This window comes from Physeter macrocephalus, chromosome 17, assembly GCF_002837175.3.
Source record: "Physeter macrocephalus isolate SW-GA chromosome 17, ASM283717v5, whole genome shotgun sequence".
NCBI classification, from domain to species: Eukaryota; Metazoa; Chordata; class Mammalia; order Artiodactyla; family Physeteridae; genus Physeter; species Physeter macrocephalus.
In genome coordinates, this window is record NC_041230.1 from 13,648,998 (window position 1) to 13,671,392 (window position 22,395).

The following is a 22,395-nucleotide window of genomic DNA, read 5'->3' on the forward strand; positions in this document are numbered from 1 at the left end:
GCTCTGTGCCTGGATGATGGAGACCGGGAGCCCGGCAGATCCAGCAGAGGGTCAACGGACAAACCCACACAGCAGAGAGGGGTGAGTGCGCAGGACCCAGGGACACTATGCAGCACTGTTGTCCTTGGAAGTAATTCACAGACAGTGCCAAGAACAGATGGTTGTTACTTCCAAAGTCTTCCAAGTACTTTTTTCCAATACTGAAAGAAAGCCCTAGAGATAGAAAGGGCATGGGTAGGCGCTGGGCAGGTCATGGCTGGTGTGACCCTGGATAAGTCACCTCACTGTTCTGGGCTCATGAATGAAGACATGGGGAAGGCCCATGGCTAGATGTTTAAGGTCTCTACTGGTTCTAAAGTTAATTCACAAAGAGATAATCTTGCAACTGTCAGCTACTTTCAGATATAAATAAATGTCATGCAAGATGTAAGTACATTTTCTAAATATTTTTCTGCTCTTAGTTCATAAGGAGAATGTAAGTTGGGTTAAAATCCTCTTGATGTACTTAACTCTGAAATGATAAAACAAATGAAGGCAAAAATGTTAACACTGGGGAATCTGGGTAAAGGGCAATTCTTTGTACTATTCTTGCAACTTTTCTGTAAGTTTGAAATTATTCCAAAAAAAAGTTGCTGAATAGTTCCCTTTCTTGCCTTATTTACTAACGTACTATCAGTGAGGTACTCTCACATGACCCTGTAAGTGGTCACACTGTCCCTAGGTGTGGACCTGAACATGAACCAATTCAAGTGCCGGGTGGGGACACCAACCTCCCTGCCCTCCAGCGGGTAAGGTCCAGCACAGCCGTGTAGAGCACATCCACCAGACCCAGGGTCTTCTCGGGATCGAGGCTTCTCTGCAGCAGGGACATGGTAGCGGGGTCTTCTTTCAGGCACCTAGGCGTGAACCGGGCTGCGTGAGTCTGGGCTGCACTTGTCTGCAAAGGGTTTTCAAGCAGGCCTTATACAAAAGGCCACAGCTTTCGGCATCAAATAAAAATTTGGTAATTGTAAGAACATTGAGAGGATGACAGGGCTAACACTTGTACTTGTTGCTCCACAAAAGGAGGAGGAAGCAATAGGGCTTGGGGTCTCCATAAATTTCTAACTGTCTAGAGTCTGTTTAGTAGGAAGAGAAGAGTTCGGTGGAGGGTTTGCCTTCCAAGGGCCCTAATGCCCTCTCACTGTCGAACATCGGCTTCAGCCCTTATTTTCCTCTCTACCCTGCTGAGATTCTGTGCTCTGGCACAGTATGTACTCCTTTACAAACTTTTTCCATAACGTCCCACCCCTCCCTCCCGCTACAGCACTTCACACTTGTACCTAAGAAACCAAGGGTCAGTGGAGGGAAAAAATCTGTCTGCCAGCCTGGCAAACTTCAGATAAACAATAAACATGGTTTTCCTGGAAATTAATTTTTTCCCTTTCCAAGATGACTGTTTTACCTTCCCCCTCCTGAAAGCTCTGCTATCCCTACCATCTCCCATTCTTTGCTATCTCAACTCTCACTTAATTGAGAAAACACATAAGCAGATGAGATTTCAACCACCCTCACCACTAATCCCACCAGTTCACCAGTGTCTGTGCCCACACACCCTGCCTTGCCCTGCTGTCAGAGCACAAGACCTGCTCTTGCCACGGGCTGACCCTCCACCTGAGCAGCACATGGCGCCGGACAGCCTTGCTTTTTTCCCAAGGACCTCACTCGAGTAATCACCCCATTTCTCCCCTGTGAGAGTCCCTTTGGCAAACAGACTAGCATCGCCAACCACCTGCTCTTAGCCCCACATCCACTCCAGATACTGCCCCACTTCTCTGCTCCCCATTTTAACAAAATCACAGTCTCCTCCTCTTCCTTACCTCCTATTCTCCTTTCATCACACTCTGACCAGGTGTTCATCCCTATAACTCCACTAAAATTGCTTTTATCAGACAACTCAGATCGTGCCAAAGTCAAGGGTCAGTTACCTGTCTCCACTTTACTCAGTCTCTCAGCAACATCATGCAATGTCTCCTTCCTCCTGGATCACTGTCTTCTGCAGCCTTCGTGACCCCAACCTTGCTCAGTTTTCCTCCTACCTGGCTGGCAGTTCCTTCTTGGTCTTGTCCTGCTCCTCCTTCCCCTCCCTCTGCATCGTGGCACGTTCCAGGCTTCGTCCCTTCTTCTTAGAGGACTGCACGTGGTCCTTTGGTTTTATAGACCATCCCTACAATAAAGACTCTCAAGTTGTCTTCGCCAGTCTAGACCTTTCTCCTGATCGCCACCCTCATATATCTAAATGCACCTTTGACAGCTCTCCTCGCACACCTACTAGGCAGCTCAAAGGGAGCCTGGTCAGTACAACTCTTGATCCCTCTCCTCCCGCCAAAACCACTCTGAATCCTATGACTTCCTCAGTAAGTACGCAGCACAGCTGTCTACCTACGAGTCATTGCTAGTTTTCCCCACTTCCTACATCCAGTCTATCAACAAATCCTGCCGGCTCTTCCATAACACAATCCAAATCCAGGCACTTCCACCACCTCTCTCGTTACTGCTCTACTCCAAGACACCACCAGCACCTGAGTCTCAGGACCAGCCTCCCATCTGGTCTCCTTTTCTCCAGTCCTGTCCCTCCAAGGCCCACCCTCCACATAGCAACAGAGCCTAGCCTCCTGTAGCACAAATCAGAACACACCACTCCCCTGTGCAAAACCCTCCAGTGGCATCCTATCATGACTGAAATAAAATCCAAACCCCTCACCACAGCTCTTTGTGACCTGGCCCTCCTGCCTCTCTGGCCACACCTCTCTTAGCTGTCACCTCTCCTCTCCTTGTCTCAGCTGAGGCCTTCTCACACGCCCTGAGTAAGTTGGGTTTGCCCACATCTCAGGACCTTTGCCTGGACTGTTACCAGCTGAGAGCTGCTTCCCACCATTCAGGTCCCCACTGCCCACCCAGGGCACCTCCACCAAAAGGCCTTTTCTGAGAGGGAGAACCAGGAAGATGCTATCTGTCTGTTCCTAGGCTCTCTGGGAGTTAAATGGTGAAATCAACACTTGCAAAGCCATCCTAAGGAGGCAGCAGCACTCCCCAACATGACTTTGGCTTGAGAAGAAATATATCTGTGAGGATGTAAGCCAGCCAGCCTCAGAAACACTGGAAAAAGTGAGCAATAAGGCAAGCTCTGCCAGTGCCCAGTCAGACCCTGGGCTCCTGGGAGAGAATCTTGGCCAGTGGACCTGGCCGAGGTTCATGCACCTGATTCTCTCAGCCTGGAATCGCTGATTACCAGGACACACTTGTTCTATGTTCCCAAGCCAACATCTACTTGTGATCTGGCTGGTCACATGTTTGCCCACTAGATGAGCATTTTTTGGTCATGCAGAAAGGAGTTCCTGGTGATAACAATAATTTCTCTTTCTAAAAATCAACAAATTGGCATTTTAATTTTATTCATCAGTCTTGAGAGTTGATCAATAAAACCCCCTGAAGAGACTAAGTCCATTCTTTTGACAAATCACCCAGACTGGCTTAAAACCTTCTACCTGTTCTTAGATAAAATCCAAGTCCCTCAGGGACCCTGCAAGTCCTGGCTTCTATGAATCCCCATCTTCAACACCACCTAGCATAATTCCAGCCATGCCAGCTCACTCCTCAGGCCTTTGCATTTGCTGTTCCTTCGGCCTGGGATGCTTTCCCCATCTGCACTCTGCATGGCAGGCTCCTCTCAAATGTCACATCCTTTAAAGAGACCCTTCATGACTGACCTCCTCATCCAAAATAGCCTCCTCCTGCCATCTCTACCTGTTATTCTCTATCAGATGATGTCACTCTACTCTTATTCCCCTCATATGCTTGCCAGTGCTTGAAGTTAACTCCTATGCTTATTAGTTGTCCCCTCCCCAACCCCATGCCATAACAAAGCCAGCTCTATTAAGGGCAGGGACCCTGTCTGTCTTGCTCATGATTAAATTCCCAGAGCCTAGAACAGTGTCTGTCACATATTAGGTACTCAGTAAATATTTGTTGAAAGAAAGAATGGGTGAATAGCTTAAATATGACAAGTTAAAAAAATCTAAGTAAGGTTTTACTTTCTTTGAGGGAAAAAAATGTATCTGGCAGCTAGACACTTCATTTTATTAAAAGCAAAGCATATAATAAATTCTTGACTAGTTTTGCTAATAATTTCATTTTTTCCAAAGGTGGAATAAAGCAGTCACTTCTTTTTGAGTTCTTCTCAACAAGCACATATTCTGTAACTTGAAACAAAAACATAAAACTTTGCATTTTTACCAAAAGTAGCCAGCAGAGGGAGCCTCTCCAAGTAATTGCAGTCTATGAGGTCTTTCAAGGAGGTGCAATGAATTACATAGGAAATCAATCATACAGGGAGAGTTGTGGAAGTAAACTGCAGGGTTAACCATTTTAGTACTAACTTTATATTCACCCAATTATCCAGGAGTTGAAAATGTTTTCTTTAAAATGAGAATCCTGGTTAAGTTTAATATTTTTCAATAAGAACCTGAATTAGAAAACAAATTAAGAATTCAGGAACACAAAAATCTTACAAAAAAGTGAGCTTTTAATCTACTGCTTGGGGAATTCCCTGGCAGTCAGTGGTTAGGACTCCACGCACTCACTACCGAGGGCCTGGCCTGGGAACTAAGATCTCATAAGGCACACGGCGCAGCCCAAAAAAAAAAAAAAAAAAAAAATTAATGTTATGCCATATTAATAATCAAATTTAGAAATCTGGGGAAGAAACTCATAAAAGGGAGATTTGGGGACATGAAGTAAACTGCCAACCCTTACTTGATATATATCAACAAATTCTAAAACTTTCGGCAGAATCTCCACTGGACCCCCCCGCCCCCGTCACATTTCAAGAAGAAATGATTTAAATACAATTCGAATGTATTACCCAGCTACCACTTTAGTCCACATGGGCACCAATAGTGCCACTGTTCCTTACTAACTCTATCTCTTCCTACCTAAATGCTTTACACATTTTCTATAAATATTCATTCTGATCATAATTTTAATAGCAAAAGTCTTCCAATATAGGCTTAATTTTTTTTGTTTACTAGTAAAGCTGTGATGCCGATCCTTCAGCTGAATCTGTGTGCACATCACATGGATAAATCCCTAGAGGTGGAACTGCTGAGGTCAGAGCCCTTATTTTAGGCATCTGACAAATGAAACTGCCCTCCAGGAAGGCTGTGTGATTTATTCAACAACATCTGTGCCTGTTTTTGTACAGCCTGGCCCAAATCTAGTACTGTTATTCTAAAACAATTCAACAACATGATGGGCAAAATAACATTGTATTGTTTTTCTACTTTGCCTTCCTTTCTTTGTTAGGTGAGGTTACACATGTTCTTCAACTCTTTGTTGACCATGTCTCTTCTGATTTACCTGTCCATGTGCCTTGCCCATTTCTTACTGATCTGTAGGAGCTTTTGTTTGAATAGATTAAGAAGAATACTTTATTATAAGTTTACCAATATAATCAAATACTTAAAAATAAGAACAGCTCAGTCTGCCTCCAGATTTGCAGTTACACTGGGTGTGTAATGACATGAGCTCCAGATCAGCAGGGTTATTGCTGGAAGGAGAAGAAATGGAAGAAGAGAAGAAGTTCTATGTTCTGTACTCAGCTTTAAAGAAATGCTGGGTGACTTAGAGAAAATGATATACTCTGTTCAAAAGCTGTGGACTCAGTAACACAAAAAGATAATATTGCTCATTATGATCCATGAGTATATAACATTTTAGATGCATTACTGGTCAATGAGACTATTTTTCAGACATCTTGGCTTCCTTATCGTGTACCAATAATCATGACACATGGCATTAACATACCTCCACTGACCACAAACCCGCACAAGTAGTAAGACCTGTTGTGTGAGCTAGCGTAGGGTTTGTCCAAAACAATGCAATCTTTTCAAAGATGTGCAAACATCAATCAGAGATTAGGCTTGTGTTAATGTAAGAGTCACGTTACCATGTGGATGGGACTTGAACCACAATTCTGGAGCCTTCTAAACTGATTTGTGGGGCATAGGCTTCTTTATTTTCAATCTGCGCCGTATCAACTACCACCTAACAGAGAAACAAAAACAAAAATCAGCTTTCAGAGAGGAAAACGGATCATAAACAAATCAAATGCATGAGCCTATCAATGCTGAGTGACTCTGGTCTCTGGTAAGAACTATTCCCCAGCAAGACAGATACGCAGAGGCCAGTCAGGAGCCCCACGGAGACAAAAGCAGGTAATAAAGATGACTGAAAACAGTAATACCTCAATAAACAGAAACACATTTGAGGTGCAGGAGGTAGCAAACTCTGCAATCATTTTCAGTACTTCTTCCAAATTGTAAATATGTTCATTAGGAATTACCTTGTTTCTTTTGTTTCATTTGTAAGTATTTTTTCACTTTATGCACTTAAAAGAAGTAAAAATGTCATTAAAAATCAAACCAATGCTTTAGAAAAGCCTATCTGTAATGACTGAATCCAAGCTAGAAGTGGATGAAGCTTTTTGTAAAGACCATTTTATCCTCAACCATCAATAAAAACAAAATTACTTCAGGAAAAATGAAGAACCAACCCTTTTCTCAATGATTTCCTCTCATTTGGAGGAGAGCCTTTATTTTTTATTCTTCATATTTTTTGGTCATGTCGTGCAGCTTGCGGGGCCTCAGTTCCCCGACTACGGACTGAATCCAGGCCACAGCAGTGAAAGCATGGAGTCCTAACCACCAGACAACCAGGGAACTCCCTGGAGGAGTCTTTAATACTACACAGATGATACAGTATGCTTTGTAATTTAAAGAGTCTGACAAAGTGATGAATATATTTTCAAATAACTAAAAGAATTTTAAGAAAATAGTCATAAAACACTTTAAAACCAAATCTGTAACATTTCAGAAAAGGCAAAGCCATGCAGAGTTGCTTATTAGGATTCCAAATTCAGCCTCTAATGGAGTTGATTTCCATGGCTGTAAAGAGAGTTCTCACAGCTGGTCTGCAATGTCCTTTGGAAAAGACTTCCTGTCCAAGTAATAGCCATTGTTGGAACAGGCAGGTGTTTCCTCTCTCCTCCCATCCCCAGAACAATAATCTAAAGGTTCTTTATCAGTCACAAACAAAGGTGCCCTGGGATCAAGGCAGAGGGAATTAGGAAGAAGTTTTTGCTCTCTGAATAACACGGGACTTATTTTTTAAACGATGTTTTCTTAAAATAGCCTTTGGGGGACTTCCCTGGTGGTCCAGTGGTTAAGACTCTGTGCTCCCAATGCAGGGGGCCTGGGTTCAATCTCTGGTCAGGGAACTAGATCCCACATGCATGCTGCAACTAAGAGTCTGCACGTCGTAACTAAGGATCCCGCATGTGGCAACTAAGACCTGGCACAGCCAAATAAATAAATATTTTTAAAACTAAGCTAAAATTAAAAAAAAAAAAAAAAAAAAAAAAAAAAAGCCTTTGGGTCCTCCTGCCTTATTTTACACACTCCTTTCTGGAGAGCATATTGCCATGGTTCTCCTAGTTTCAGCTAAAATGGTCTTTGGGAACCTCCATACTTCAGCAGGGGGTCTCCAGTTTACTCTTTTTCTTAGGGGTTCCTATACTAAGGAACAGATCTTAAGGGAAACGTAACTCACCACTGTGGGCAGGCCCCCACCTGGCCCTCTACAAGGCAGTACCACCCTGAGCTGGGCCACCTGAACACGCACTCACACCAAACAAAAGGACTGCATCCTCCCAACAGCTCCTTTTATGAATGAAGTAGGAATTAGAGAAACAGTTCTTTCATTTTCTAAATCTCTATTAGCTTCCTTTAATCTCTGAAATGCTATAACTCTTCAAAAAGCAGTCATTTAATTCTAGAAAGTGGGATGAGAACATAAGGTATACGGGTCAAAGGTACCTAACGAAAACCTAGATGTTGATTTCCTGACCCCACCCAACTTTGGCAAAAGTTATTCTTCTCACCAGAGGTGAAAAGACCAAACTTACCTGAGTTGATGCTGTTATTTTATTGCATAAACAGAGAACTGGGATACAAAGTGACTGGATGCGGGCACTACTTATACCATTGGAGGAGGTGATATTTGAGCTGACATCAGGAAAATGAGAACGAGTGAGTCACATGAAGATCTGAGAGGAGCATTCTCAGGAAAAAGGAGCATCAGGGGCAAAGGCCTAAGACAGGAAGAAGCTTCGTGTGTTTGAGCAACAGAAAGACATCCACTGTGGCTCCTGAATAGTCAGGCCAGGTGAAGGGTCCTATCAAACCGTTACTAATGTAATGGTTTCCTTAAAATCAGGAAAGCCTGAGACATCATTTTGCAACTAGGTCGCCTGCTAATACATATTATCAATCTCTTAAAGAAAAAAAAAGACTTTTTAATGCTGTTCTTCCTTTACCTTTTCTATCTGGTGCCCACACCACATCCTCACGTGCCTGAAACGTCCTCCTCTATTCTCTCCCCCATCCATCACACGTGCTCACTCACCAGCCCAGCTTGGCCAAACAGCAGCTGCACGGCAGTCTTGCACGCACCCCGCCACGTGGATGGGCACACCTGGTTCAGGACTTCAGTCACAGGAAAATCGTCCCTGGGTGTGATTCCATTATAGCAGCCTGCCTCCTTGATCAGCTGTAACATTGTATGCTACAGATTGATAAAAAGAGAGTTCGCACCTCAAAATAAAGCCATACCAGGTTCTAAGACTTGTAGAAATGCATTTACGGGTACACAATAGTCCTCAAGAGAAGAGCATTTTACGTACTCCCATATCATGTCATTTTAATTTCTTAAGTAATTATCGTTAATTACCTTCAAAGATTTTCTCAACCCTGTAGCGTGACTGGCTAGATATGAATACATGTGCGTTAATACACATATGTGATTTCTATTCTAGCACAAAATATAGCATTATTTAGCAATGTGCTAATGCAAACTGGTTGAGGAATTCTGAAATTCTGAATCCCTCTGAATAAGGAAACAAAATCATCTGGCGAAAGTAAATACCAATGAAAACCTCATCTTTATTTTGGATGAACAAGTGGTCAGGTATGCAGACTCTGGAAACAGACTGTATAAGCTCCAATTCCAGTCTACAACTTTCTAGCTGTGTGGCCTTGGATCTCAGTTCCTCTATCTGTCAAGTGGGGAAAAGGGCAGTACCCACTTCATGGGTGAGCATTAACTGAGACAATGCATGGGAAGCATTTGACACAATGCCTGGCACACATGATGCTCTGCAAACAGTCCTAATTACTTCAGTATTATGACAAGATTTCTCCTCTTATTTAATTTATGAGAGTCCACTGAAACATTAATCATAAACAGCATTTTACAGTGTACTTTCAAAACCCTGTATTTTACACATTTTAAACAAAATTATGAATAAAACTAACTTGGCAAAAGTCTCATTTAAAAAGTCACCCTAGGAGCTTCTGATTTGGTGAACACATTGAGGTGCTGGGGCAGCGGTGCCTGGAGAGAACATGGAACCTCCAAGCCCCTTCTCCATGCCTTGCCCTAGGCATCTCTTCCATCTGGCTGTTCCTGAGTTACGTCCTCTCATAATAAACTGGTGATCCGGAACTCTCCCAGCAAGTTGGGATTCACAGCATCAATGTACTCAGATCAAGATACTGTAAGGAGAGTATGCTGTGGCAGACACAGCACATTACTGAAGAAGTTCATTTGTGGCCGTGTAACTATAAAATGGTCACAGCCACTGCCTTAAATGCCAAAGTTTCCTTGGACCCTCCCTCTCCACACACTTCCTGGATCCCCCGGCCTCTCTTCTGGCTCCAGCGACCATCTGCCTCTGAGGACCCCGGCCCTGATCCCACTTCGGGGCTCCAGACCCATACATCCAACTGCCTGCTGAACAGCTCCACTTGGACATTTCAAAAGCAACCTTAAAATCACGTCCAAAAATATATTTTATGACGACTATCCCCGAGCCTCAATAAACAGCACCAAAGCAGCTGTCCAAGTCAGAAAGCTGGGCCTCATCTCCCTTCCCCTCCCTCTCACAGCCAATTAATCACTGAGTCCTGCTTATTATAACTTCTAGATGGCTCTTGAATGCTTCCACTCGCCTCCCATTATCACTTGACGGGGCTACGGCCAAAACCCTTCAGTGCTGCTCCCCTCCCAGCCACAATCCATCCTGACGTCAGGGTGATCTTTCCAAAATGCAAACCTCATTACACGACCTGTCTTGGTGGGATGCCAGCCGATGGAGCCCAGCCCTCACACTGGGGGCTTTCTGGCCTCTCCGGGCTGCTTTTCCAGCCTCGGCTCCTACCATGTCTCCCCTTGTTCTAGACGGTGGCCCTCAGGTCTGACTACATATTAGAATCCCCTGGACAACTTTTACAAAATACCAGAGCCCAAGCCTCACTTCAGGACAATTAAATCCGAATCTCATTAGTGACTGTCCTGGACGGCCAGGGGGGCCCCAGCTACAGCTCTAAGGAAGATCTTCAGCTCTTGGGATGGGCTCTCACTTCCTGGCCATCTCACAGCCTCAGCCCCACCCCCATACTTATTATTCAGGTCTTTCTCTGCTTAAAGTCCTCTTCTCAAGAGTCACATCTCTTAATCCTCCAGGTGAGGCCCCCTTGTTCTGTGTTCCTATCACAACCTAGTGGGCTGTCAAATCTCCTAGCCTGGCACCAATGGATGCTCAATAAAGACCTACCAAATGGAGAAAAAAAAAAAAAAAGAAGTCACCCTAGTCTGCTTTTAGACACCACCTTACTGAGCAAGGTCAGTGCCTCCCGTCCTCACTTAAGTTTTGCTTTTTAGTCTAGATTCTTTACAAGCCCTCAGGTTTCCTTAAGAACTCTGTTTTCGAGTTCACACCCGGGTTGTTGGAACCCCAAGGAAAGCTACCGTCTTAAGTTTCAGATTGTCGGCGGCCGACTCGTTGAAAGAGACACCCTTCAGGAAGTTCGATCCTATCTGCACAGGGACGGTGGGAAGCTCACACTGCATGGGCTGCGGTGGGGTCTGCCTCCGCCCTGTCTGCTGTGCTTCTGCCTCGCTGCAGCAGCCCTGGAAAAGGGTTGGATAGGAGAGGAGAGGTGACCCACAGCTCACCTCTCAAGACATTTGCCTCATGTGGATGGCATGAATGCCATACCACAGCTCCCAGGAGCTACCAGAAAGAAGAGCATACCTGCAAACTGGCTTCAATTGCCTTTGGATTCAGGTGGAAACCGGCTTTCATTGCATACTCACAGTGACCTAAGCTTTCCAGAGCTATTTTATACGCCTGCAAAGAAATTGTTTTCAAGAATCAAGATTACATAGCAGATTATAAACTGACTAGGTTCAATGAAAACAGAAATTTTAAATTTCTATAGTTATTTAAAAGACATGAGGCGAACTACCATCTTATTACTCTTTCCAATTGGTTCAGCATCACGACTTTAACTCCCTCCCTTGTTTTCATCCCTTAGATATTAATGTGCCGGTTCTGAAAAACGTACTTGCAGAGCACTGTCAATCTTTATGTTCAGTTCTTTCAGCTGGTGCTCAGGAATTGCTGCACTTTGAGAACAGAAGAGCTGTTGAACTTCAATTCCTGCCAGGCGGCCATCACAGCCTCTTTCTCTTAGTCTAGATGTTGCCTGCAACAGAAGTGGTGACTGGTAGGTAAAAGAGGATTTTACAGATACTAGCAAAATTAAAAAACCAGAAAACAACTATAGTAAAGCAAGAAACTCTCTAAGAATTAGATATAAACCAGACATTCCGGATCGTCTGTATTTCGAAGTGAGCAAGCAGCCAGAAGTTCTGAAAGACTGAATCAAGCATTGAAGAGAAAGCAAACCTGACAATAGAACTACCTTATTTAAGAAACCCCTGGGAATTCCCTGGCGGTCCAGTGGTTAGGACTCCGCACTCTCACTGCTGAGGGCCTGGATTCAATTCCTGGCCAGAGAACTAAGATCCCACAAACCATGTGGTATGACCAAAAAAAAGAAACCCTGGAAAAAAGACTTACCTACCTGTTATTTATTTTATATCTATATTACATATAAATTTTTTATTTTATTAATTATTTTTATTTTTATTATTAATTTATTTATTTTATTATTTTTTTTATTTTTTATTACATATAAACATACACATTAAAAACATTCACATTTTAAATTTCCCTGCTTTAAAAAGACAGATACCCTAGTATATTGGCCCTTGGAGTTTCCAGAATTAAACAATATATATATGGTTGGGTGATCCTATACACCAAAGTAAAAAACCTCACCAACAGGAAAATAGGAAAAAAACATACACTGTAACATTAGAGGAAAAAAAGAACTTTTGAAATCTGCACAGAAAAATGAAATACTTATTGTTTAGTCACTAAATATGTTTATGAAGACTACATAAGAAAAACAAGAAGAAATTAATCTGTGTCTTGTGATGAAATGTTATCTATACATATGGGTCAGGACTAGAGAACACAGAAAAATATATATTTGATTTACTAGATGGAAGGAAGGATTCAGGATGAACTGTCTTTCAATTTTTCAACGTCTATTTTTATTGCAATAACATTTGTGCAACAAATAACATTTTTTAACAGTTAATTTTTGTTCTTCTAGGCCAAGGTAGGAGTTGTAATATTTACCAAAATTGCAGGACTAAAGGATGTTAACTAGCAGCTATAATGCCATACATTTCCAAAGCTCCACAAATTCTGTATGAATATCAACCATTCCCTGAACCCTAACAGTCTCACAGTTTAAAACCATTTGACTCTCTTTCTAGAACTCTTCCATTTAGTCAAATATGTAGCCCACAAGGTCTTATGTTAGGTGTCTCTGGATAGACAGTGGAGCACAAAACCTGGTCCCTACCATCTTGGAGCTGACAGCTTCATGGGTCGAAAAGGCAAACAAATAAAACATTTAAAAAATATAAAATGGAGAAAAACATCCCAAGGGAAATAGAGAACTATAACAGGGAGCGCCCGAGAAACTGAGAAATCATCCTTTGGGCTCAGTTTAAGGCAGAGGAGGCAGTCAACAGAAGTGTGGGGTGGGGGTAGGACAGGCAGAGATGTCAGCAAAGGAACTAGAACCCAGTGAGCAGGGGAGAGTGGCCACGGATGACGCTGGTGAGGAGGCAGGGGCCAGACTATGTGGGACTAGGGAGGTCATGGGGATGGGTCCACACTTTACCCTAAGGAAATGGAGAGACATGAAGGACGGCAAGACAGAAAGGAAAGAAGCAGGTCCAGACACTGAAGCTGTCAGGGGAGAGTAATGATTCCCTGAACTAGGTTAGTGATAGTGGACACAGAAAGAAAGGGACAGATTTGCAGTCATATTTTGGAGGTAGGATCTGCAGGGCTTTCTTATGGATTGGATGTAGATGTGACAGAAAAACTGGAGGATAAATCTCAGGTTTCTTGCACAAAGGACCCAGTGTGGGATGGCACTACATGCTAGCACAGGGAAGATTTGAGGAGGAACAGTGTGTGCAGAAAGGCTAAGGGCTGAGCCATCTGAAGACCTGAGGAGGGCAGCAGCTGAATATAGGGGCCTGAGCCCCTGGGGGAAGTGAACCGGGCACACACATTTGTGTGCTTGTGGCCCCAGCCCACAAGCAGTTTTTAAAGTTCCAAGACTAGATAGAGACCCTCTAGGGGAGAGGGCACATAGAACTGAGCCTTGAGAAACTCATATTCATAAGTTATGTTGAAGAGAAGCTAGCAAAGTGGATGGAGAGGCTAGCCTAAGAGCTAAGAGGGTACCTAAGAACACCTGGTTCTCCACAAGGGGAGAGGATTTCCAGGGCTCGTGTCGCTGTGAGCTGCTGAATGGAGTCATCGGGATCCCTGGATTTCTGCCAATTATTTTTGGCAACATGGAAGGCACCAGTGACCTTGACAAGACAAGGTACGTTCTTGTGTAGGAGTGGAAGCCAGATTTTAGTGAACTGAATGATACCATTTATATAAAGTTTCATATTGTGCAAAACAATATATTTATGGATACATACATATACAATAAAAATATAAAAATATGCATAGCAATCACAAACTCCAAAATCAAGAGCTTATCTCTAGAGAGAAAGGAATATGAATAAGATAGTGGAGAAGTACAAAGGGAATTCAAGTGCATTTGTAATAATATTTTCCTGTTAAAAATAAAAGGTATGAGGGCTTCCCTGGTGGTGCAGTGGTTAAGAATCTGCCTGTCAATGCAGGGGACATGGGTTCAAGCCCTGGTCTGGGAAGATCCCACATGCCACGGAGCAACTAAACCCGTGCACCACAACTACTGAGCCTGCGCTCTAGAGCCCGCGAGCCACAACTACTGAGCCCACGTGCCACAACTACTGAAGCCCGCGTGCCTAGAGCCCGTGCTCCGCAACAAGAGAAGCCACCGCAATGAGAGGCCTGTGCATCGCAATAAGAGTAGCCCCCGCTCGCTGCAACTATAGAAAGCCCCCACGCAGCAATGAAGACCCAACGCATCCAAATAAAGAATAAAATAAATGAATTTTAAAAAAAAAAAGCTAAAAATAAATAAATAAACAAAAGGTATGAGGACTTCCCTGGTAGCACAGTGGTTAAGAATCCGCCTGGCCAATGCAGGGGACACGGGTTTGAGCTCTGGTCGAAGAAGACCCCACATGCCGCGGAGCAACTAAGCCCATGCGCCACAACTACTGAGCCCGCGCGCCTAGAGCCTGTGCTCCACAACAAGAGAAGCCACCGCAATGAGAAGCCTCCGCTTGCCGCAACTAGAGAAAGCCCACACGTAGCAACGAAGACCCAACACAGCCATAAATAAATAGATAAATAAAACAAATAAATAAATAAAATTATATAAAAATAAAAGGTATGAAGCAAATGGGCAAAAAGTGAAGATTCGTTTGACAAAGCTAAAAGTAATATAGATGGGTATGTATGACATTTTCTATATGCTTAAAATATTTCATAATAATAATAATCTTTTTTAGAATGAATTAAAGGTGAAGTGAACAATTCTTTCAAGAAGTTGGCTATAAAAAGAGCAGAGAAACAGGTCAGGGAAGGGAGGATTTTTATTTGTAAGCATATCTGTGTACAGGTGGGAGCACGCCGAGGAGGAGAGAAAACACAGGGTCCCACCAAAGAAGCCCTGAGGTTGGGGGCAGGGTGAGGATAGGCAGACCCTGGACAGAAGGAGAGGGTACCTCCTCTGCTGTAATGAAGAGGAAGGAAGAGAAGAGGGTCTGAATGGGGGAAAGGGTATCATTTGGGCGGACATGAAAAAGAGGGGCTGCTGCCAGGTGGATTCTATTTTCTCAGTGTGTGTGGAGTAGGGTCACTGGTTGGAAGCAAAGTAAGGAAGGCAGAAAGGCCTGGGCAGACAGAAGTGGGTGAAGGGAAAGGTCAAGGCGAGGTAGTCAAAGGAGCACCAGGAGGCCTCACTTAGGCTGGATTCTCAGCATGAATGATGCCAACAGGTGGAGCAGAGAAGACCTTGAGTTAGGTATGAAGGGTGTGAATGTGAGCTGCATGATCAGGAGGTTGCAGCCAGGAGGGTCCATAGCGTTGTAAGATGAGAAGATAAAGGTGTGGACCCCACAGCCCGGCCACATGCAATGAAGTCAAGAGGTCCCACTCCCACATTCAACCCCCAACTTGCATTTCAGGGCTGCTCTGATAAACACCAAGAAAGCAGAGGAGAGTCTTTAACATGAAAGAGACCAAAACAGACAAGCAAACAGGAAAAAGAAATTGAAAAGAAATAACAACAATGCAGTAGAACAGCATAAAACCGAAGTAAGAAAATGAGAGAATGTACAATGTTAAACTGTTGAAAAATCATGTTTAAAAATTTGATTAAAGGAGATCTCTGAAACAAAATGAAATAGTTTGCCAATTTAATTGACGAATGATTCAAACTAAATTCAAACGAAATGTTATATAATATAAAGTCTCTTTTACCCTGTGAAATGGAACAGTAAGTCCTAGTTAAAGTCTCGTCTTGGAAGGCTTTTCTTCTGCCCTTGGAAACAAAGGAGTATTAAAATGCCAACAAGGGGTTTCCCTGGTGGCGCAGTGGTTAAGAATCCGCCTGCCAATGCAGGGGACACAGGTTCGAGCCCTGGTCCGGGAAGATCCCACATGCCGCGGAGCAACTAAGCCCGTGCGCCACAATGATTGAGCCTGCGCTCTAGAGCCCGCGAGCCACAACTACCGAAGCCCACAAGCCACAACTACTGAAGCCCGCGCGCCTAGAGCCCGTGCTCCGCAACAAGAGAAGCCCCCACACCGCAAGGAAGAGTAGACCCAGCTTGCCGCAACTAGAGAAAGCCCATGCACAGCAACTAAGACCCAACGCAGCCAAAAATAATAAATAAATAAAATAAATTTATTAAAAAATAAAAAAATTAAAATGCCAACAAGAAATGTGTCATCGCCTACTACATCCCCACCTAGCTACCTGGCTGACCACTTACCCTCCATATACCCTCCAGCCTCTTCTCCTAGTCCCTCTCCCTAGAAGCTTTGCTGCACTTCTTGTCAGAGGCCAGGCCCTCCCCCTGGACTCCTGCACACCTCCACCACGGCCCCTCAAACCTGTTTTTGTAAGACTTTTCTCTTAGGAGGCTGTGTGTAGAGGCTACTACCTCAGTGCCTGCACATGCCTGGCATGAAATGGGCATTTACAAAGACATTCACTGTTAAATGAATGAACAAGCTAATGACAGCAGTTGAAAACTCACACTTCTACATAAAATGGCTCTTTTAAGAACCAACAGGTAAAGGCCCTCTGGAGCCTCTCCTATCTGAACAAAGGGCACCAATCTCCCCAAAGTCAGGGTTACCTCAGCAGCCCCCCGCCAGGACCGCACTGCTTCCTCCAGTTCTGGTGTGTGGCCCATGCCAGATAAGCCGCCGCCACTGCTGCTGTTCTTTTTTTCTGGCACAACAACCTCGGCAAAGCAAGAGTGAGCCACTGGCTGGACCTTCTGTAACGCCTGGGTCAAAAACTGGAAATGGACCTGCACCACTGTCAAGAAGCATCGCCCCAACACCTGTGAAAACAAGAGAGCCAGGGATTTTAAGGCTGTGGGTTGCTACTGCATGACCGCAATCAAATTCTCAACTAACAATTTGAGTAGAGGTAACAATTAACTGGAAATCTGAAATCATATGAAGTTAAAAAGTCACCATGCTTTAGAAGGATCTGCCTTTGTTCTCACGTATGGACCTGGGTGGCCTGATACCTAGAAATCAAGATGTTTGAACCAAATAGCAAAGCCCCAAGGTTCGAATGGGCCTTCCCACTTCCCATCTAGCCTCCCTCCACTCCTGTTCTCCACTCCCCTCATCTGGACTCTGGCTCACACCATCCCTGGTTGTCTTTGAGCTCCTGCTGAACCAGAGCAACCCACAATTCCAATTCTGTCCACACAGTATTCAGAGGGCAGAGTAAAAGCCAGGTGATTAAAAATCCAAAAGGTCAGTTTGACTATAAGAAGACATTCCATTGGAAATGGAATCCAAAGATACAGGTTATTTTGGTAACAGTGTTATTAACATAGTTATTACATAGTTATTAACATAGCTGTATGTCATATTTCCAGTCTCACAAAACAAAGCTCACAGACCTGTCTTCTAGGAGTCAACAAAACATACTGGTAAGTCCATTTGTCAGAACAGTAGAAACCCACTCACCTGATACGTATTAGTAGTTGGTTGGTTGATGCAGTAGTCCATTAAAGTAGAAAATTCATTAGAAAAACTACCATATACAGCTATGTTAATATATACTATTAATATGTAATTATAATATATGTACTAAAAATATACTACATACCATAACATTTTAAGATACAAATGTGCCTTTATCTGCCAACCTCTGGCATTGGCTAAAGCTGTTCTCTGACATTACTTGTCATTCCCCGTTTGCTTTCTTGTGTTAACTCCAGCTACAAGGTGTTCTCTATGATTTCCTACTTCTTTTTTCTTTAAAAGACAGCAAGAATTTGCTGCTTGCAAAGCAACTTGAGCACTTTCCAGATTATTGGCATGTCCCTCTAATCTTTTACAGTTGTTTTAGCCATACCTAATTCAACAACAGTAACAACAAAACCTTTCTGTAACTCCTTTATCATGTTCCATAACATTCAAAATATTTTTTTTTTCTTCTTGTGCGGTACGCGGGCCTCTCACTGTTGTGGTCTCTCCCGTTGCGGAGCACAGGCTCCGGACGCGCAGGCCCAGTGGCCATGACTCACGGGCCCAGCCGCTCCGCGGCATGTGGGATCTTCCCGGACCGGGGCACGAACCCGTATCCCCTGCATCGGCAGGCGGACTCTCAACCACTGCGCCACCAGGGAAGCCCCCAAACATTTTTAATGGAAGGTATTTCATATTTCATTGGCCTATACAGTGGATTACTTACTAACAAAAAATTACTTATTTTATTGAGCTTGTAATCCAACTGGACCATAGCTGAGAGGGCCCACTAGCTGCCAGCTCTCAGGGCGCTGCCTTGGGGAGGTGGTGAAGGTTTCCACTGCCTTTTACAAGGAACTAAAATCCAACCCCACTGCCCACACTTTGGCCCAGTCCTGTCCCTTGGAGAAGCCAAAAATAAGACTCAACCTTGGACCTATCACCTCCCAGCACACATTTCAGATGCTGCCCTTTTCCACCCCCACTGGGCAGAGCTCTTCTTCCTGGAGAAAGAGAGTCAGGCAAGCTCCCAGTGGTGACACTTACTCCCTCTGAATTATTTTCCCCTGTGGAAATCACCAGAACAAAACTAAAGCAAACACACAAAACTCACACCAAAGCATCCTCCTTCTATAGGGAACCATCAGAAATACAGGCTGAATTCCCACTCAAACAAACCTCCTGGGTCTCCACTCACATCTAACTCAAAGCTCCTCCCCATCAAAGATGGGACAGAGTGAGCCACACAGAATAAGCAGACCTAGCAACCTAGGGACTTGTGCCACAAACAGAAAAAAGAGTATTTAATTAGCATTGTACATAATATCAGCCAGCCTGAACCAAACACTCAGCATGTACTTCACCTATGCTAAAGATTTCACAGATTATCTCATTTAATCCTAGGAACAACCATATGAGGTCATTTCCATTTCACAAACAATAAGACTAAGGCACAGAAAGGTTATGAAACTTTGTCAAGGGGACACAACTGGATGTGGCAGAAGGGTCATTTGACTCAAGTGTCTATGCCCTTAGCCATTGTGCTCCCCTGCCTTCAACAGGTTCTACACACCTGGAGACAGCTGTGGGCTGGCAGCACTGAGACCAGACACAGGACAGCAGCTCAACCTTAACTGGCTTAGGCCAGAATGATATGGTGTCCTGACGCTCCACACAGAGCAAACCCAGGAGGAGGAGCGAAGCTGGGTCCTCAGGCACACAAACTCTTCCTCCTCCTCCTTCCTTAGCCTCTTGGCAGGCTGTGGCTGAGGGAGGAGGAGGGAGAAGTGGAGATGCCATGTGCCATTTGCTCTAGGCTCATATTCTTTCAGCTTCTGACAGATACAACTGAGTCACTCATTCTTTCAACAGATGTGTAATTTGTGAATGCCTGATATGTACAAAGCACAAAAAAGCCAGAAGATACTGTAAGAAAGACAGCAAACAAGTCACTGTCCTTGTGAGGGTTACCTTCTAATGGTGGGGAACAGTTAAGTAGATATGCAAAGTCAGGGGCTACTGGAGAATGAACACTAAGGAGTGAGGTGGGAAGGAAAAGGCTCTCTGAGGAAAAGACCAAGGGAACAGATGGAGTAACCCCTCTCTCTTTGAAAGGAAAATTCTGAAAAAGGCCTCTGAAGGCCTGATGCAGGGTCCTGGGCCCAGAACAGGACATTCTCTGATAATGCTGGTCGATGCTAGGCTGGGGGTTGGGGAGGGTCCTCTTGTTGTTAGGGGTAGAATGGTGGAAGGAGGATGCTTCTGTTGCAGGAGTAAATGGGGGGAAAGATGGTGGACAGTTTTAAAAGGCAGACATTCGGAATATTGTCTCCACCACTTATTACATGCTTGACCTTGGATGAGTCATTTAATCTAAATTTCTTCCGTGTATAGAAGAAATGATGCGAACAAGAGCTCAGCATTTCCCTCCCCCACCCATGAGGTATGTAGCACAAATTTGGGTTGTGACAAAATATTTGTGTTGTAAACAATTCATTAAAAGCCAATCAAACCAATGGTTACACCCTGGACCTTGGAAAAGCTTTTTTATTTATTTATGTTTTGGCTGTGCCATGTGGCATACAGGATCTTAGTTCCCCAACTAGGGATTGAACCCGTGCCCCCTGCAGTGGATGCATGGAGTCTTAACCACTGGACCAACAGGGAAGTCCCTGGAAAAAGTATTTTAAAAATATCTATTCTGCAAGTTTACCTAAACTAACAGACGTATAAACACCACCTTTTCCAGATAGAGGACAAGGCTCAATCTCCAGCCTGCCTCTGCCCTCCTTTTCTCCACCATATCTCCTGTCTTAGCCCAGCTTCCCTCCTGTAACAGACTCCATCCTCTCCATCACAGGGATGAGACAGTCCTTGGGGTCTTCCTGAGAAACTTGGAAAGAAACAGAGACTCTAAAGTTATGAATTTGGAAGCATGTGACCCAAGGGCTGAGGACAGCTACTTTCTCTTTCACGGGGAGAACGTTTCCTGGACTGCAGGATCCAGTGAAGCTGCAGAACAGATGTGGCAAGCTGGTGGACAAATGAGTGGAGTGGTCAAAGAGAGAGACATTTTAAATGTCAATGAGTTTAAACTGTCAGTGGAGCTATAGAGTTCCACGTCTATCAACCTGGAACTTCCAGAGTTCCAGCTATCATTTACTGAGTACTTAACTCATACCAAGCACTTGACGTGCAGTGAAGTGACTGAGGGGTGTGATAGCAATTCATCCATTTTATAGATGACAACAACGAGGCTTAGAGGAAGAAAGAACCTTGCTCCAGTGTCAAGCAGGTAATAAGTGGTGCAGTACAGACCTGATGTCAAGTCTGTCTGACTCCAAAAACTGTGTTCTAACCATCAGGCTATGATATCTTTATATGACAAGATCCAGGATGTAGTCACGACAGTGACTAAGGATACCAAGAAGGAGAGAGGAACCCTGTGCAGGAACCCTGATGTCTCCCATACAGTGTCAGGCCCTAGTGTCAGCCCAGTTCCCTGGGCTGGAAACGGAGACTGAGAGGCAGGGCTCAGTCTTCTCTAACTGTGGGAAAGGGACTGCGACAAGAGTAAAAAGTGGGGTAGCCTGTGGCACTTCAGTGTGGCATGAGTCTCAAAGTTCATGATCTGCACAGCAGACTGCTAAGACTGGCTGCAAACAGCAATGATAAACAGAGAGGACACACAGGGCTTGGGAAAAGGAGCAGCTTCTCTTACCTCTAGAGGAATTCCAAACCCCAAAACATCTGTTCAGGCCTTCAGCACATCAGTACCATTCAATAATTATGAAGAAAGCAATCAGATTTGATCCTACCCTTGGCGTTTGCATTAGTAAAAAAAATATCCATTCATCCCAAGACATCCCAAGTTGATGGAATCTGGGGCAATAAGAGGCTGTTATCAGACTTGCATTAAGAGAAACATTTTGGCGTGACTTAAATTCCTCATAAAGGCCCAATTCCTGAATATAGACAATAAACGACCTTGTCACTTCTGCCTCCAAATATCCATGGAGCATTCTGGATTACTATAAACAGCCATTGAGGATCTACTGAAATGAAACCTTGTTTTCTGGGAATCCCTGATGGCAGAGGAAAAGGGTACACGTTCACTTTCCCATTCCCCTATAAACGTACCACATGTGCTGCTAAGGGGGTTATGTTCATGAATATAAACAGGAAACCTTTTCTTTTTGGTGATTTTTATATTTTATTAATTTAAGGTCATCCTATTTTGAACCCTAAAAGACCACTCTTTCTACACCAGCATAGTCAACTCTACCTTCCTAGAATATTTTCACAATTTTAGCTACTCCTCTTCTAGGGCCAGGGCCTGACTCAGCCCTTACTATATCTGCACGTGCTGAAGTCACGAAGTACCCAACTCCACCCCACCTGCCACACACCTTGTGATTTTCACATCAATATACACAATGTCTAAGTTCATTTTTTGCTCAACCCCACTGAACAATTCGTCTTTCTCACATCCCTGCAGAGTGAAGAACAAGTAAAAGTGTCACATATACCATACTGTCAAACATTTCCAGGGGTTCTAGCATTTACTTCTGATCAGTTTAAAAGTCGAGAATGGGGGGCTTCCCTGGTGGCGCAGTGGTTGAGAGTCCGCCTGCCGATGCAGGGGACGCGGGCTCGTGCCCCGGTCCGGGAAGATCCCACATGCCGCGGAG

General features: G+C 44.1%; 1 protein-coding gene across 7 annotated transcripts in view; it reads right to left on the bottom strand.

Annotated features, from left to right (window-relative positions):
- The window catches only part of GARRE1 (granule associated Rac and RHOG effector 1), an 85,896-nt gene that overhangs the window by 12,393 nt on the left and 51,108 nt on the right, over positions 1-22,395 (bottom strand). For all 7 annotated transcript variants that reach the window (XR_008615533.1, XR_008615532.1, XR_008615536.1 and 4 more), the window contains 7 exons: positions 16,849-17,058; positions 11,505-11,645; positions 11,192-11,287; positions 10,906-11,067; positions 8,503-8,661; positions 5,987-6,084; positions 771-896 (listed from right to left, as the gene is read on the bottom strand). Coding sequence is in view for 2 of the 7 variants with exons in the window: in XM_055079045.1 (XP_054935020.1) it covers positions 771-896; positions 5,987-6,084; positions 8,503-8,661; positions 10,906-11,067; positions 11,192-11,287; positions 11,505-11,645; positions 16,849-17,058 (992 nt within the window). In the remaining 5 variants the exon portion in view is untranslated. The remainder of the gene's footprint in view (positions 1-770; positions 897-5,986; positions 6,085-8,502; positions 8,662-10,905; positions 11,068-11,191; positions 11,288-11,504; positions 11,646-16,848; positions 17,059-22,395) is intronic.